The sequence below is a fragment of the Psittacula echo genome (genome assembly GCF_963264785.1).
Source record: "Psittacula echo genome assembly, chromosome: 3".
Taxonomy (NCBI): Eukaryota; Metazoa; Chordata; class Aves; order Psittaciformes; family Psittacidae; genus Psittacula; species Psittacula echo.
The window spans coordinates 30,233,902-30,251,698 of NC_137736.1; the positions used below are offsets into that span (position 1 = coordinate 30,233,902).

The window sequence follows — 17,797 nt, forward strand, 5'->3', positions numbered from 1 at the left end:
CCCAAACAATGTTCTATTAATTTGCTTTGATAGTAAGTAACATTTTCACAGAGATACTAGGCATTGTATCGTCTAACCTACTATGCGAAATAACAGATGGACTTATCAGTGCCAGTGTGTAAAGTTGTATATTTTAAGGCAAGCAATTTTTTGCTGTGATGGAAATGATTGACTTACTTACTTGGGTCAGCGGGGGGGGCAGAAGAGAGTTGATAGTTCACAGAATAACCTGTGAACTTTCACCCCTCTATATGGAAACTTGTTTCAGGGTCAAATCCTTGTAGCTGCCTTCTTGCCACGGTCAATGCCAGCCCTACTATTCACAACACTGCGGCCATCGAGGCCTAGGTACGTAAACATTTAAGGAGTTTTTAAAGTTCTTTACATCAAAACAGATTTTTAAGATTTCTGTTTATAAGCTTTCACCATTTAACAGCTGTTATGTAAATGATGATTTGAAAGAATGTGAAGACTTCTCTACTGATGCTAAACTGTGTGGCTAAGCGCCTTTAAAAAAGAAAGAAGATAAAACCCTGTATGTTTCATGTGGATTTTCAGAGTAGAACTTGAATGTGCAACTGCTGTGTAATAAAATGGGGAAACTTTTTTTTTTTTATATATATATATATTTAAAATACGCCTAAACACTCTGTGAATGTCATTACTAAATGTGCTTGTATTTTGTTCAGTAACTAGGTACACTTGGCACACATGTTGCCAGTTAAACAGTTAACACTGCCTCCTTTCGCGAGATGAGAAGAGATGCATTGGAACCAAAGTAGCGTGTTTAAAAATGGACGGTTATCATTTTATTAAATACATATGTCTGCAGAGGGTCACTTGCCACTTTTGGATCACGTTAGGATTTTCTTAAGTTGTTCTTTTTTGCAAATATTGATTTGTGTCTCGTGTGTCTGCGTGAATTCTGGTTGCTACCAAATGTTAATGTAAATAAAGCTAAGGTGTATGTTTTTTTTTTAATTAAGTCTGTGAAAGGTTGTTAGAAACATTTTTTTGGAAGCTCCCCCTTAGGTTTTAAAACCCCAGTGCTAACTTCAGGACTTGTTTTACTTCTCTTTTTCTGGATAGGATCAGTTCTTAAGAGCAGCCCCTGTAACTGGAGGAATGGGAGCTCAGCTGATGAGAAAAATGGGCTGGAGAGAAGGAGAAGGGCTTGGGAAAAACAAAGAAGGCAGCGTTGAGCCAATTATGGTGGACTTTAAGACAGATCGGAAAGGTAAGCCCTTCTTTACATGTCTTGTGGCAGTATAAACTTCTCATGTCAATTTTGGAGACGGGCAAAATGACTTAGAAGTAGTAGCCCTTTTCTGGGTACAGCACCACTGGAAAAACTAGCAGAATGGTGTAGGTGATTTTGGTACTAGGTTTTCATGCCCTGGATTGTATATATAGGCTTTGTCCTTATGCTTGTGGACTCTTTCACATGTTCTTTAACTTTCCCTAACCAACACCCTCCATTTTGAAAGTGCTTCTCAGTAAATTAGGGATGTGCTTCAGTTGGATGCGTGGAGAAGGCATGGGACAGGGAAACTGTGGAAAAGCCATTGTGGTTGGTCTAGAGGAAGTGGCTCAAGCAGAAATGGGGCTGGATAGAAGATTGACTAGATCAGTTTTAAACTGGGGTGGAGGACAGAGATGAGACCTACAGAGCTGGCTTTGCCGCTGCCTTTCAGCTGAAGTCCTGACAGGAGCAGATTCACACTGATGTTTTCAGGTCTTTCAAAGGGATTCTGTTTCCTTTTTTGTCCGTCTGCTGTCTTTGCTTTTCTGTCTCCTCATTTGATCCTGTTGCAGGAAACTCTGCCCAACTACAGTGATGTTGGACTGATTGTTTCCAAAGATTATTTTTTTTTAGCAGTCTTTTCTGCTTCTCCTCTTTATCCAAAGTCCACGGCCACAAGTGGAGAACTGTTGCACTTGTTTCATTTGATGCAAGAGAACTCTCCTTTTAATTGCAGGCAGCATGCTGCTCCTGAGGCCCTGGCAGCGTGGTTTGTATGGCTGGCTGTCTTGCCAGCACAATCAGCAAGAGCTCTCGTTTCAGAGTGAATGTTTTTGGAAATTTTTCATCAGCAATACAAGTTCTAACCATTTTAAATACCAGATTCATAATTTCAGCAAAATTTCAAGATTTATTAGGCATGTTAGCAAAATTAACAACACTGCAGGAAAACATGTTGCATCTGTTGTTCTCCTAATATGTATTTGTTTTTTCCAACTGGGAAACTTTAATATTTTAAATAGATCACATCTAATATCAAAGTATGAAAATACTTTGAATTACGGATTTATGTAATTTTTTATCAATACTCGTGATTGAGCTTGGAAGAAAACAAAGCATATAAATGCAGATGTTGTGAAGTTTGTTTGCAGAGATGCTGCTGGAGGAATCTTTAGGTGTCATCAGGATAGTTCTTAATACAGAGGTAGTTCAGTACTGCTCAGGTGACAACTAGCAGTGAAAATACAGTTTAAACATTGAAATATTAAGCACAAAGAGGTAGAAAATGAGGAAGGCCTATGTTATGAAAATATTCATTGCTTTCTAAATCCTAAAGACCTTCTAGCAGCATAATGTGGGTTTTATAAATGGAGAAGTGCAACAGTCTCAAAAGTGCTGAACACAGTAATACGGACTTCACTTTTCCACTGGTTTTCTTCTGTGCAACCTCTCTGTTTAAAGAAAGGAAAAAAACATACCTGGTGACAGAGTGGTTGCCAAGAAAATCATTTTTGACAAGTATTTTGTTACTGTTAGTTAGCTGCTGTTGTCTTTGTAGATGTTGTCTTGGAAAGTTCTCGGTGCTGGCAAGAGTTCCTTCAGCTTGGCTTGATTTATAGCAGTCAGAGAGAAGAAACTGAGAACAGTGTCAGTATTATTTTCTCAAACAGCCTGTGTAACATGGTGATGGATTTTTGTGGTGAGGAGGGAAGGGTTAGCTCTGTTCATCATATTGCTTGCTCCTTTCTACCTCACATGAAAGAGGCATTTTTGCTGCACAACCTGTGAACATTTTGAACATTAAAAACATTTTGGTGAGACATAGCTCATGTTGCAGCTCAGGTTTCCAGTTAGTGTGTCCCAGGATCCTCATGTTGTTCCTAATACAAATTTCCTTAGTGCCTGCAGAATTTGTTACCAAAGTTTCAAGCACCAAGCGCTATAGCCTGAGACAGGTCAGGTCCTTGTTGTGCTGGGCATTCTGTAACAGAGAGTTTGCTCTTTCTTCTTCAGAACATTCAGTCTTCAGTAACAGTTAAAAACATTTAGTGGAGTTAAAGGATGCCTCTTCCTGGCCTGTGATACCTCTGTCTGAAAACAGAGATAACCTTAGTGATGGCTGTGCTTTGCTTGAATTTAACTGTTTTTAAATACTTGATTATCATCATATATGTAACCTAATCTGATCATTTCCACCAAAATAAAAAATTGTGAACATGTTCTGTGTTGATAAAAACTTATCTTTAATGTTGAGCCAACCAAGCCTGTAATACAGGGAGGCAGTTTGCATTGTGAAGAGGCTGCGTATTTCATGCATTACAAAGCAGCAGCTGAACAGTGTTTGTACATTTGTGTTGAGTAGCTGAAAAGCTTCTTCAAACATCAGAGTTTTTTGATGCTTAAATGCATAAGAAGTAGGGTTTTTGTTTTTAAGTTTTTTGCAGAGGTTTAAAGGCAAATCAGGATTTTTTAGAAGGAATCTGTCTGTTACATTAAGTATCCTGGTTTTGTTTTGTAAGGAATGTTTTGCCACGTTTTCAGAACTCATCCCCAAATAAAATACTATTCCTAGATGCAGGACCAAGCAGTTTGCTCAGTTACTCAGTAGGCTGCACTAGGACACGAACCATAAGGTTGTCTGTCTGCCTTTGTCATAGCTTTCCCTTAGACCCTGCTTTTCGCAGGCACTGAGCAAGATCTGCAGTTGTGTCACAGGCAGCATTGAGCCAAACCCTCCTTGAGCTTTGATATCAGCCAGTAAATTGCTGGTTGTCTGTGTTCAAAGAACCTTGGCCCATCAGTGGGGCTTGGCGGAGTCCACTGCTTTTTTGACAGTCCCTCTTGAGGTAACCAGGGACAAGATGCAGAAGACAAGTGTCAGTGACTGCGAGTGAGGGAGACACAATATTAATCAGAGAATGACATAAGAGCTTTTTTTCTTTGGTGGAAATCTTTGGTTAATCTTTGGAAATCTTTGGGGAAGAAAAATAAACCTTGTTTCAGTGATTCTTGTCTGTGAGGGTTTCATACCACCTGAAAAGCCCTTACTCAGGAGCTGCGTGAATATTAGGATGACAGTCTGGTAAGGAGAGAAGGATTTTCTTCAAACGCAAACCAAATCAAAATGCCAGCCAAAAAAACATAAGGGAACAGGAAGAAACTGGAGACAATTGCAGTATCTCCCTGTCCTTATTCACCAGAGCCAGGAACAGAAACAAATAGAGGTAAGAAACAAAGTAGTGTTTGAAGGACTGAAGTCTGAGAAACTGAAAACTGGGCAGGTATTTTTGGTATTTAAGGCAATGGCATGTAAAGATGTAAAGTAAACTTGAGTCACTATATGAGCATGGCATGGTTACTGGCATTTGATACGTTTTTAGCAATTGTTGCGCTTAATTTCTTATTCTTGTAAGCTTTCAAAAAGAAAAATGTTCAACTTCCGTGTTTCACAGTGACTTTCGTTGGCACTTGTGCTCTTTGTGTTGTCTTGTGGCCCAGTTGCACACTCTTCTGCTATTTTATATTCAGATGCAATTGAAAGCACGGAAACTGGGCTGTGAATTTGCACTTAAAGGATAAGTATTTGAATACTGATAAATTAAAGAAAGCACATCAGAATGGTGCTGTGTTACTTGTATTGCAAAAGGATGTGCTAGGTTACACTTCTTACTGTTCAGTGGAAATGCTTCAACTGCTCAGTTATGTCAGAAGCAAACTGTTACAGTAGCGGATGGCTTTTGGGTTGCACAAAAAGACTGAAGGAGAGAATGTTCTTAAACTTGTCTCTTGTTCAGTGTTTCTCCAAAGAGGGCATTGAAAACCAGGTGTTTCCTGACTTGCATGATACTACTCAGTTTTCTACTACCTGGCTTGTTCAGTGTCTTACTAGAGCAGTTGAGAAGAGTGTAATGTGTAGTAAGTATGAAGGGGGAAAAAAAGTTGGATGAAAGGGAGGTTTGGAAGACTTCTGAAAAGACCATTGAATGGCGTTCAGACTTCACCTCCACTGAGTACATGTTATTGCTTTACTGCTGGTAATACAGAAGTCGGGTGAGGATGAGAAATGTAAACTTTATTGTGTTTTGTATAGGGCTTGTTGCTGTGGGAGAGAAGGCACAGAAGAGATCTGGACATTATGTTGTGATGAAGGATCTTTCAGGTGAGATTCTTGCTTTTCTCAAAGCAATCTTGTTTAAAATGATGGCTTGAGTAGTGGCACTGAAATTTCAAATACATTTTCTCTTTAAGGTAAACATCCCGTTTCTGCTTTGATGGAGATCTGTAACAAAAGAAGATGGTCACCACCTGAATTTGTGTTGGTGGATGATAGTGGGCCTGATCATCGCAAACATTTTATCTTTAAGGTGCGTGTGAGTTTCTTTGTTTGCTGTTGGTCTTTCTGTTAAATGTGATGTAAATTCATGGTTTTATTTGCATATAAACATATAAATCATCTTACGATGGTTGAGGACTGCTGAGCAGTGTCTTTGCTAAAATTTCTAAGTCGTGTTTCTGTAATGGCCAGATTAGACCTCTGAAGTTCATTAGTCTGTAAATCCATCAAGAAACACTGTTCCACTTCCTAGTAAAATTATTGACTCATGTGGTACCATATTCTTGCTGTTTGCTTGCAGGCATGGTGTTGAACCTTACTGTTGTAAAGGCAGCGAGCAAGATCGGTTTGTCCTTCAGTTATCTTACAACATGAGCTTTCTTTTTCACATCATACCCTGTATCAGCAGTCGGTGTTCAGAAATGATGGTGCTTACAGACCCCAGGGGTGGATTTTGACTGCCCCTAAGAAGGATTATGTAGGGAAGGTGCTTAAAGGAGGAGCTGCGAAGCGCTGCCTCAGAGCGGTGGTTAAGAGGCACTTTGTAATGCTTTCTTTTCCCATAAACAGGTGAGAGTCAATGGAAATGAATACAGGCCTACTTTTGCCAGCCTTAACAAGAAGCATGCTAAAGCCACAGCAGCAACTGCAGCTCTCCAGGCGATGGGACTTGTACCAAAGGAAAGCATGGTTAATACCACCATGTTTAGGAGTGCCTCACACCGCTAGATATTGTTTTTTATATTGACATTATTTCAGATAATTTTACTCTGCACAAAAATGGTATTTGCCCTTTCATGTTGTAAATACATTGGCAATTCCCACGTTGTAAAAACTGTACAGACACCTTCAGGTTTTTCTTTTGTACCATCAAAATGTATTTAAATCATACTTAGTTTTTGGTATGTTTATATTGTTTACATTAGTGATGTAATTATTTCTTAAATGACTAAATCAGACGACAGACTCTGGAGGCATCAGTAATTGAAACCCTTGTTTTAAAGCTCATGTGATTCCTCTTCGATACGGAATGTTAACACTTTCATACTGTTTTGTATGATGCTGCAGTTTTCCCTGGTCTCGGTAAAGCTACCCGTGCACTTTGCCGGCAGCTGGTGAAAGTCATGGCCAGTTGAGGCTGGTACATGCTGCTGGACAGGTACCGGGCAGCGCGCAGCCCCGCGAGAAAGCACGTGGTGGTAGCCCTGTTGTACAGTGTTAGCACCGTGGCTGCTGTCTGTGTTCAGTCCAGGGTTGGACTTGGTGGTGCACTGCAGCTGGCCCCGCAGCCCATGCCTCAGGATGTACGTGATTTAGGCAGAAGACATGCACTCAAAGGGACGGCAGGAAGTCCAGCAGTGGATCCCGTGAGACTTGTGACGTGAAGGTGACTCTCCCTGCATGTTCTAAGAAGGGAGATGATGGAGTTGTCTATTCCAAACAAATTAACACACTGCCTGATGTTGATTGTATGATTTTGTGGTTAATGTGAATTTTAAACTCTTAACAAATCTACAACTGGATTCGGGGGGGGAGGGAAGGGTTAGAATGACGCTTAAATTGTTGTACCCAACTTGGTCAATAAAAGCAGCACAAGTTCATAATCACTGATCAGTAAGCAGTAATTCAAGTGTCTGCCAAGTTGACTTGTGGAAGAAGGGCGCAGTGTAAAAGTATGCTGAGGATCACCAATAACTATTAAGGCTGCAGGGTCGCTTCTGGTTGCTTTGGAGTATTACCAAATTAATTCCGTGGGCTTCCATTTTCCGTAATGGTACTCTGCCCTCAAGGAGACAGCCTGATCCAGAGTTTGGGCAGTTTGACAAGGGAGAGGATGTACAAAGCTTTTCCTTCTTTTACGTTCCTGCCCCCCCCTTTTTTTTTTCCCCTTTTAATTTAAGAAGTGTTAGTACTTGAGCCGTGATCACTTTGGATTGGAAAGGGCATTGCACGCCTCTGGATGGATTTGTCTGAGTTATGATCAGGTTGCCAGGATTTATGGACTTCTGCAGCTCAGGTGCTTATTTCAGAAAAGTCTTTTTGAGGTTTCTTTGTATTATACCCCCTGAGCAGAGCCTCGTCTGGGATAGGAACAAAACACCGTTTGTACACAGCAAGGCTGCGCTCAGGCCTAAAGTGTGTGAGCTTCGCCATGGTAATAAGAACACAGAGGTGAAGAATTACTAGTACCTCTTCCACAAAGTAAGATGACCTGTGTGTATTCTGCCAACTGTTAAGGAGCAAGGTGTCTTTCTGTGCCCTGAAGGGACAAGGGTCATGTCTTATGTACAGCAGAGAAATGGTGTTTGGTTGTCGACTGCCCACTTCCAAAAAATAAAGACCCTTACTTGTCTGTCAAAGCACTCTAGGCCTAAGTTAATTTTCATGGACGTAATTGTCTGTAATTAAAACTTTTTTCCCTTTGGCTTCTCGCCTTCAGTCTCTGACTAAATATTTGAAGATTTTCTCGCCGCATTTGCTGCACTACTTGGAAGGTGTGTATAAAAAGAATATGATGGTTCAGCAGTGGAAGGATCCACCCTAGGAGAAGTGAGTGTTGTATCAGTCTTAGCTCAAGTCTGGCTTGTTGATGTACGACTTAAGGGTAATTAATGGGGGATGTGGGAGCAGCTCTTAATCAGACTTCTGTGTAAATGTCTGGTTCGATAGAGCTGAAGCAGTTGAGATGTTGATCATTCTGTTCACTCTGTCCGTGGTGTCCATGTCAGCGCTGGTGTCACAGCCGTGTAGCATCACATCTGGGAACATAACAATCTCTTGTACTTGTTGCTTTGCCTTTTTTAGGTCTGTATTCCCCATGTATAATGTAAAGACATGTCATTGCACAGCAGCAAGGAGCAGATGAATTTGGACCCACTGAAGACTCCATTTAAAAAATAACTATTTAGGAAAGTTCTGGATTTCACGCCTTAAAGATGTGGTACTGTACATGGATTTAACCTTTGGTCTTAAGGAAGACTTGTGAAAAAAGATAACTAAGGTCTGTAATGCCCTAATTATGACAGTTCTTTATTTTGAGGTTTCTGTTCTAGTTTAATTCCTTGCTGTTTAAGATGATCTATGGATCTAAAGCTAGTGCAGCGATGTGCGTCTGTTAAATCTGTAAATTTGAATTGGTTTGAGTGTCCTTTGCATGCAGGAATAGATAAGTAGTGATACATTAAAAAGAACAACTAGGAAACACTCTCTTGGAACCTGGTTATTTATGCAGCACTTGAGCTGTCTTGAAGGGGATTAGCCTGTGACTCCTCCCAGCTCTGGCTGCCGGATTTCCTTTTTCTGTAGAATTCTTTCCCTAGAAGTAACTTCACTTGAAGGTGCTTCTGCACCTTCCTTGTCACACAAGAGGGGAGCCCTTAGAAACAGCCACCTGAGGACTTGTAGCCAGCTCTCACGGGAAAAATTTCTTTGGATTCTTTCCATTTGTAGTTTTTAAGTAGTTGGGACTGGAGGAGCAGGAAGGCCAAGTGCCTGTACCTTGGAAAAGCTGGAATTGCCTCTCCCAGATGAAGGACAGGTTAATGAAATTTTACTCATTTGGACAGGTTAAATGAAATAAATCTCGCTGTTCTACATGTGCCTGAGATAATGGTAGTTAGTACGTACTGAACATACCTGTAGGTGGGGCAGGCTGATGCCAGAGCTTTTCTAGGGAATATTCCCTAGTGCCAAGTATGCGCTGGGAGCAGTGGGCGCATGCTGCTGAAAGGGCAGATAAATCTCTTGAGTGAAAGCCAACAGTTCAGAGTACCAGGAGGCACTACAGCACACAATAAAGAATTCAGCTGTAGATCTTTGAAGCTGCACAGTTTCAGACGACCAGAATGTAACTGCAATTCAAAAATGTTTTACATGCATGCTAGATGTGAAAATACAAACTGAAACAAATAGTAGTTAGCAACAGACAGGCTCTAGTCCACATAACAAAATGGGCATTGGCTCAATTAAAATTACCTTCCCATAGAGGCAACTGCAGAACTGTTTTTCCCTGTTGTTTTCAGTAACTTGTTCCATGTGCTAACACATACTCTGTAGGCCTGTTCCTCAAGCACAGACTGGGAAGATACTGCCCATTTCAGAACTGGGTTGTAGGCTCTGAGATCAGGAACAGCTTTCAGAGGGGCTCACCCCTGGGGACAACAGGGAAGCTAAGTGAGACCTGGATGAAGCTTCCTTTTGCTGTTTTAGAATCCCTGCTCTGAAGTGGTGAGCAGAACAGCACCAGAGTGAAGATTAAGGGTAACTCAGCACATGGCCCAAGCACTGCTTTGTTTTCTGTGCAAAGTACTGGTTGAATTCAAGATGTTGGAGTGCACAAGCACGATGGTGTTCTACGTACTGCTCTTCAGCTTTAGTGTTTTCTGCTGCTGAGATCTGATCACCTAATAGCTGTGTAAAAAGTGACATACACGCCTCATAAATAACAGCTCTCATTTGAAGTGAAGCAGACTGAATTCAGCCTGTTCATATGCTACTATTGCTATGAACATAGATCAGCAGCCCCCTTCTGGCTCTTGTGTCTCTCACAGGTGGCACAGCTATTTACTCCTCTGACTTGTTTGTACAAGTGGCTCTTTAAAAGCCTAGTTAGCTTTAATGTGAGTGTGGGTATGGGAATACCAGCTAGCTATGCCCAGCAGTTCTGAGGAATCAAAACCTTTTAATCCAGTCCTGCTGCAGCCAGAACACTGCTGTGTCTGTCCAGCTTTCATCTGTCTTTGTGGAGTTGGGAGCAGGCTCACTCTAAAGCAAGAGGTGCAACATACCAAGGTGCAGCTATTGAGCTCCTGGCAAGGTGCTGTGAGCCGTCCTGGAAGGGGGCGGGGGGAAGGTTGTGCTAAGAATTCCACATGTCCAAAATGGTTACACAGAGCAGTTGCAGCACATCTGCATGACATGAGGAGTACAGACCTTCTGGACACAAGTCAGACCAAAAAAACATAATCATGTTTTATCCAGTTTTATTTAAAAAAGGCTTTCTAAAATACAAAAGCAGATGTCCAAGGCCTTTTCATTCATTTCCTTTAGAAGTTGTTTGAAGTGTTCTATGCGAGAGTTGTCTGTGTTGTGCAACTAGATCGTATCCCTACTGGTACCACATGGGTGCTGCCTGTGTAGATGCACGTGAACAAAATACAGCAACTGCATGCTTGAGAGCATTCTCTCCCATTAAATGGGACTAGCGTACCTAGGACTTCCAGGTGTAAGCATAATCCTTCATCTCCAGAAATCGGATGGAAGATTTTCTTAATGTTGGACGCTGACTCAGTTGATCCAAAGTCTTGGGATGCAGTCCACATGTAGGAAGATCTTTGTGTACCATTTCCTGTGGGAATTTACATGAAGAAGAGGGACATGGCACAGGTATTTCTGTTTGAAGTACCTGCAGTTCTTAATGTTCATTTGTGTACCTCTGGGGATCTCCAGAAAAGCTGATTTCCTGGATTATTCCATTTCTAAGGGAGGGACAAACCCTGAGGACTGCCAGGTGGTGATCACAAGTAGTTGGGTGTAAACCCATGTGTTAAGGGAAAGTTTTATGTCACTCTGTGTCCTACAGTTTGCAATAAAGATACTATTCCTAACAGGAAAGATTGTCCGTGCTAGTTTCCTTACCTCATTCAAGGCAGGGCATGCGTCGTCAAGATCAGTGTTAAACACTGCAGTTGGCTCATGCGTATAAAATACACCAGAGAATGCTCCCCTCTGGGCAGCCTTGAGCAGCATGGTCAGTGCATGCAGAGAATGAGGCATGACGGGGCCCATGATCTCCAGGCTGAATATGTTCTCATATGCCAAGCGAACCCTGGCTTTGGCATTTATACTTCGAGCCTGAGGACAAAACCACGTAGGATTAGTTCTTGACACACCAAATCAAGCCCTAATTTTAATTTATTTCAATACTGCAATGCTAAAGTCCCATTAAAGGTTCCAAATACTTCTCAGTATTGTCAACTTACTGTTCAATACATGAGCATGAGGCTTTTACTGTCTTTCTAAGAACTCCTAAAATGTACTGACTCTGATACGCGGGAATGCTATACAGCATTAACTGCTCAAGAACAGTGTGAACTGCTCTCTGGTGGGTGAAGACTGCACTACCTCTATGAATAGCATCTCCTTTAGTACCCACCACCTCTTTACAGTAACAGATGGAGAGCCATGGTTTAAGAGGCTCCCTCCTTGCAAGCAATATCTCTGATAGCTGGAGACCCCATAAGATCTCAGGAGAACATTTTAAGAACCATTTTAGCATTTGAGAAGTCTGTTTAACCCCTTACTTATCAGGGTATGAAGAACAGAAACTTGGGTATTTCAGTTTAGCAGCACAGATCAATGTGGACAAAGACTTATGAGGCAGTCTGTATTGCAGCCAAAATGCTCACTTGGGTTGTAGCAACAAAAATTACTCTGCAGTACCTGAGCGAAACTACAAAACCAGTGTCTGATCTACTGGGTGAAGAAACAACTTGCTTTATTAGAAAACAGAGACAGTGGTGTGACTTACTTTGAGCGTTTGCATCGTTCCACCTCGGAAAGCAACAGGGGACAGCAAAGTCGGCGGAAGCCCTGCCTGTGGGCCTGCCACAGCCACCAGGCTCTTACAGTTTATCAGGAAGTTCAGCAAGGTGAATGTGTTTGTTCCTTTCACCAGTGCAAGGGATTGGGGTTTGTGATCCATCTGTACCTCATGATTATCCTTACGACTGCATTGACTGAAGTCAAAGGAAAACCATGAGGAATTGAAAAGCATCAATGCACCCAATTTAGAACTGGAGCAGCGCAGCTCCAGAAGATGCCACTCTGAGCAGTCAAGTCAGTTAAAACAAACAAAACCCACCAAACTTCACACTGATCCAGATTTGTTCTTCAAATATTAAACAGCATCTTAAGCCAGGCTTCTGATTTCATTATTAAAACCTCAGGTGCTCCCCACGTGCAGACGGAACCAGAAGACGACGGAGTTCATTGGTCCCTTTGAAACACCTACAGGTTCTCAGCAAAAGCTGTCCCAGTCCATAGCTTTGTCCCTGCTATGCCACACTACTTCCAAGTGTAAATTCAGCATATGTGAACAGACACCCTTTTCTTTCACACTGCCTTTTCCTTCAAGAAAAGCATCTAGAAATACTTGTCATAAAGAAACAAAAAAGACATGCACAGTCCCTGGCTATGCAGTAATACGAGGATTGGTATTTGGAAACAAGCTTTCAAGAGCTTTTACAAAACTCAAATCTATACCACAAAAAGGTAACATCTGCACGGTTTTCCACTGTCATACACAGTGATGTGCACAGAAAGGATACAGTTTAATAGAAATAGCATCTGGTTTCTTAACCTTGTCTTGGACTCCCATCTCCTCAAGCCAAGAGAAACTTTCATCATCATCATCATCATCGCTTGGAGCTGGCTCTCTGGGAAACACAGAATCAGTGTTAGGTGGGCAACACTTCTTATGAAGGTTTCCAAATAGAACATTGAGGATTCTGTAGATACCCTTGAATTCTAGCATTGTGGAAGACCTAACATATGTAATACATACTCTCCACCTTCCATGCTGTTGTCCACTTCGAGGCTGTCGGCACCGTCTGTTTCCAAATTCACTTCAGAGTTTTTCTGTTTCCTGCTTTTACTTTCTTCTACCAAAGGTAAAGAAAACTCTATGCCTTGAACAGAGGAGGAAAACAAGCAATGAATGATTCTGTGCTGCAGCCAATGCACTTTATCAGTTATTCAAATCCTAGTTGGACTGGTTTCACCTTACCTTCATTTCTCATGGCTTCCCTCAAACCTCTAGTTGTGGGAGAAATTACAGCTGTGATGACATCACTTCCTGCAAGACCGGCTGCACGGAACAGGACAGTAAACTGGTAGGTACATACGTAGAAGTAGGGACACAGTTTGGCTTTGAGCAGATTGTACAGAGAGGTAAAGCTGACAGACCTGCATCAGAAGAAAAGGTTTCTGTGACTGAAGGTAATCCTTGGCTGTTGACATACCCAACTGGGTCTGGCTGGGTGTTAGTGGGTGTACTTTGCACAGGTCTGGCTGGGTGTTGGTGGGTGTACTTTGCACAGGTCTGGCTGGGTGGTAGTGGGTGTACTTTGCATGGGTTTGAGAGCACTCTGAATGATTGGCCAGATCTTCAAATGTGCTCAGCATCTGGGAAGCTGCGCTCCTCCAAAACACAGCCTGTTTGCAAGCACTATGCTCATCCAGTACATGAGCTTTCTAGGACATGGGTTTACAGGAAGCCTCAGAGGCAACCTGGATTTACGGAATACTACCCAGATTAACAACTAGGATCAGAGAGGAGCATTTAACACAAGAAGTTAGCTTTAGTCTTATATTTCCTTAATCTGATCCTCAAAATAATGTGTATTCTAGAAGGAAAAAAATAAATTTAAAAGCTTTCTAACAAAAATGGAAAGAACTTCTACATTAATTAAAAGCTCATTATCGGAATCTTACTAAATACAGTGTTTGATTCCACTTACCAGTCACTCATTAGCACTTGTTGCAAGCCTTCATCCTGTGACCAAGGACTGGCCTTTCCAACTATTCTCCTATCTGCTCCAATGCGAGGGAACAGCTGCAGCCACGGCAGCGAAGGGTGAAGCCAGTAAACAAGGCTTTGCTGAAAGGCACAACGCAGTTCTGTCGACAGCTTTGGTTCCTAGGTGTCAAAAAGTATTTGGTGAGGACAGTAATGCTTCACTTCAGGCAGTGTTGCAAGTGAAGGATTAAAGAAATATTACATTGGATATTAAAACAGAAAAATCCCAGGCTTGTGAATAAGGCAGACTGAAGAAAGATGGACAGCAACTGGCAGCTGCTCCACAGTTTAAGATTTAACTTAATCTCTAAGTGGTCGTTTAAGACCACTCACCACTGCTTGCTGCTATAGGTAAAAACGACAGATGGAATTAGGTTAGTAAGTAGGCCTTATTCTTAATGTAAGAAAGATGAAAATAAAACAGAATCAAGCCTTCACTGCCAGGACATTTACAGAAAGGTGCAAAGGTACAGTCTCCTTTCTAAAGCTGGAGCTTCAAGCTACCCTCTTACGTATTACCTGTATGCTCTGTGGCAAGTTTGTTTCTACAGCTCTACAATGCTGAGCAAATCCTTGAGCTTCCTCTTGTGCTTTTAAGTGTTCTGTCCAGGTAAAAGGTTGTGAAGACATAAATAGAAGTCGCGTTTTAATACTCCAGTCTGCAGGAAATTCATGTTTTGGTGAGGAGGGGACTTCGGGTACAGCAGCAGGTGAATGAAGGTCCTTATAAAACAGAAATAGCATCAGTTAACCCCTAGAAAACAAACAAATAAAAACCTAAATCCGAACAACCACCAACAAACAAGAAACCAACCTATGTAGCTACCTATTTATATTTTAGCATGGTTAGGTCTCCTCCCTTGTGAATTTAATATACCTTTCCTGACAGGCAGACCAGATACTGAACTGCAACTATCACATGGAACATCTTGAGTTTAGTAGCCTATAAAAAGACAAGTTAAACCTGCTGTCTCCTGTTTTTGTCCAATACAGTGCACAGCAAGAATCATAGACTGGTTTGGGCTGGAAGGGACATTAGAGGTAATTTAGTTCCAACCCCCTGCCATGGGCAAGGACACCTTCCACAATACCAGGTTGCTCGAAGTCCCATCCAGCCTGGCCTTGAACACTGCCAGGGATGGGGCAGTCACAGCTTCCAAATGCCTGACTCCTTTTGCTCCTAAGGAAACACATTAATTTAAGACACATACTTAAAACAAAAACGCTTTTTCAGACAGGATTTCTAAGTTACTCAGAGTTTCACTGTTCACAGAAGAACCAAAGTAATAGTTTATACTCAAATGATTATTTTAGTCAGTAACAGATTCTACTACAAATACAGCATTATATTGCTTATATAAATGCAAAAGTAGGTTTTCAGTCACAGGAGTCTTTCCAAAAGTTACGAACTAGCAACAGATAAAAGGATGAAGAACTAAAAAAAACCCCAACCAACCAAACACAAAAACCTCAACCATTTAGCCTGAGGTTTATGAAGACAAGAATTTCCATGCCAAACCAGTTACTGTTTAATTTCATCCTCTCTTGGTGACTCTAGTGTCAGACACTTTTCCTAGAGGATACAGGAAACCTCACTGGTTTGTTCTCTTTGAGAGGTCATTTTTCTGTTCTGCCAAGTTAGTCTGAACTTCAGTTTCTGAAACTATAACTGTGTTAGACATTGCCTGCTTAAAACTGTCTTTCAAAGACTGGTTCTTAAGTATTCTCTCTTTTGTGTGTGCTGAGTGAAGTTGTTTGTTCCCTTTCTGCAGCTGAATAAAAGACCGCAGGAGATGCATCACCTTGAAGAACATGCTTAATCTCAACAAAATATAGAACTAAGGAACAGGAGAATTATGGTGAACATGGTAATAAAACTGGAAGAAGACAACAACCTCTGCCAACTGGAACTACAATAGTGATGTCAGGCTGGCTTTAGACTGTTACCGGAACAGCAAATCTCAAGGCAATTTAAGGCATTTTCTTGAACACTGACATTTTATAGTACATCACTTTACATAGAGATGGGCCATCAAATATTGAATTAAACAATTTCAGCTATTTTTGTGAACTGAGAACAACTAAAAACCATTTCAGAAGCGGTACGTGCTATTTCATACATCGGTTAGGGTGAGGATGTCAGTTCTTTCACAGGGCTCTGCTCCTCTCCTGGTGGGTTTATCTTCACAAACAGGCTCTAAAAACTGAATGAGAAAGAAGCGTGAGATGCAGCACAAAGTCAGAACCAGGTTCGTAATTTATAAAACCGCCCCTTTCCTGCAGTGAAATTCCCGGAGGGATGCTAAGCACGTATAAGCTGCAAACACCCACCCTCGGTGCGATCGAAAGGCGCCTACCAAGAGCAGTGCAATGGTTCGGTCTTGCCTGTGCACAGAGCCAGGGAAGCCCCATGCTCGGGGCTGCCTTTCCCCAAAGGAGCGGGCTTCTGGCTGCCGCGGCCGGCTGAGGGCTATGGCTGCCGGCGCCAGCGCGGAGGCTCCTTCCCCTTTCACCCCGAGCCTCCCCGGCCCCACAGAGAATCCCCCGGTCCCGGCCCTACCTGCCAGAAGGGCGCTGCCGAGGGGTACCCGTCACCCTGTGGCCTCCAGGCCCGCTCCAGCTGCTGCGGGGTGCCGGCCGCCCGGGGCGCGTTGTCCAGGCTGGAGAACGGGTTGCGGCGGGCGGGTGCGGAAGAGCCCCGCGGGGCCGCGCCGCATGGCGGGGGAGCGGCGGCGGCCGGGGGCTCGCTCCTCCGCAGCCGTTTGCGTTTCAGCCGCAGCACGGCCGGTGGCTTCTTGAAGCCGGGCGAGTACCCGGGCACGGTGTGCGCTGCCATGGCCGGGCGGCGCAGAGCTGATGAGAGCTGAGCGGCCGGGCGGGAGCCGATGTCCCGGCTTGGCGCGAAGAGAGGAGAGTTCCGCCCCTGGGCGGTACTAAGGTAACACGGCGGCCGCCGCCATATTTTCCGCCCCCCCGAGGGCGCCTAGCGGTGACCCGGTTACTGCTAAAAACCGTAAAACGCATTTCCGAATCCATCCTGACCGCAGCCTGAATGCCTCTCCAGTCAGGCACTGAGGAAATTGGCACACAGCTGCACCAGGACAAAAAATCACCTGTGCAGATGCTAGATCACAGCTTCCATTGGGTGGAATGTGAGAGTGTGCGCACACTGCAGAAAACTAGTTCTGATGGCGAATCATGGTACTGGCAAGGGCACACGGTGGGCTGTTTTTACTTCAGACTATATTGGAGAAAGGCAGCCATGCCCTCACCACAAAGAAAAGGCAGTAGCTTTCAGCCCATGCTAGGCAGATGATCTTTTCTTTCCAAAGTACAACTCTGAAGGCCATTAAATAAACTAATGCTGGATTATTGATATAATCCTGACACAAAGCTCGTTTTGAAGACACATGGCTGCCCTTAATGGCAGTCTGTGTCTCACTGAACATCATCTGGCTCTGTGGGGCCCGGGCTCACCAGAGCCAAAGCATCTTTGGCCTAACCTGGGCAAAAGCCTGAGCTGGCACAGCTCCTGGCATGCCTCTCACCATTATCAGCACCATAGGAGACCATGGGCAGCTTCATGTGGCTGTCAGCCACGAAGCACATGCCATTTTCTTGTCAAAGCTACAAAGGAACCTGT

General features: G+C 43.0%; 2 protein-coding genes across 8 annotated transcripts in view; one reads left to right on the forward strand and one right to left on the reverse strand.

Annotated features, from left to right (window-relative positions):
• The window catches only part of SON (SON DNA and RNA binding protein), a 43,306-nt gene extending 32,543 nt beyond the window's left edge, over window positions 1–10,763 (forward strand). For 2 of the 7 annotated variants that reach the window (XR_013956430.1, XR_013956431.1), the window contains exons 10-11: window positions 269–348; window positions 1,090–1,149. Coding sequence is in view for 4 of the 7 variants with exons in the window: in XM_080613287.1 (XP_080469413.1) it covers window positions 1,090–1,237; window positions 5,334–5,402; window positions 5,492–5,607; window positions 6,147–6,305 (492 nt within the window). In the remaining 3 variants the exon portion in view is untranslated. The other 5 variants (XR_013956432.1, XM_080613287.1, XM_080613288.1 and 2 more) reach the window with 5 other exon arrangements.
• Window positions 8,444–16,990, reverse strand: DONSON (DNA replication fork stabilization factor DONSON; the record flags this gene model as incomplete). Its single annotated transcript, XM_080613291.1, has 10 exons — window positions 8,444–10,923; window positions 11,214–11,429; window positions 12,106–12,304; window positions 12,905–13,012; window positions 13,141–13,264; window positions 13,363–13,541; window positions 14,096–14,274; window positions 14,674–14,877; window positions 16,275–16,358; window positions 16,715–16,990. The coding sequence occupies 10 exons, from the start codon at window positions 16,988–16,990 to the stop codon at window positions 10,786–10,788; spliced, it is 1,707 nt and encodes a 568-aa protein (XP_080469417.1). The 3' UTR covers window positions 8,444–10,785.
• Between the last annotated feature and the right edge of the window lie 807 nt (window positions 16,991–17,797).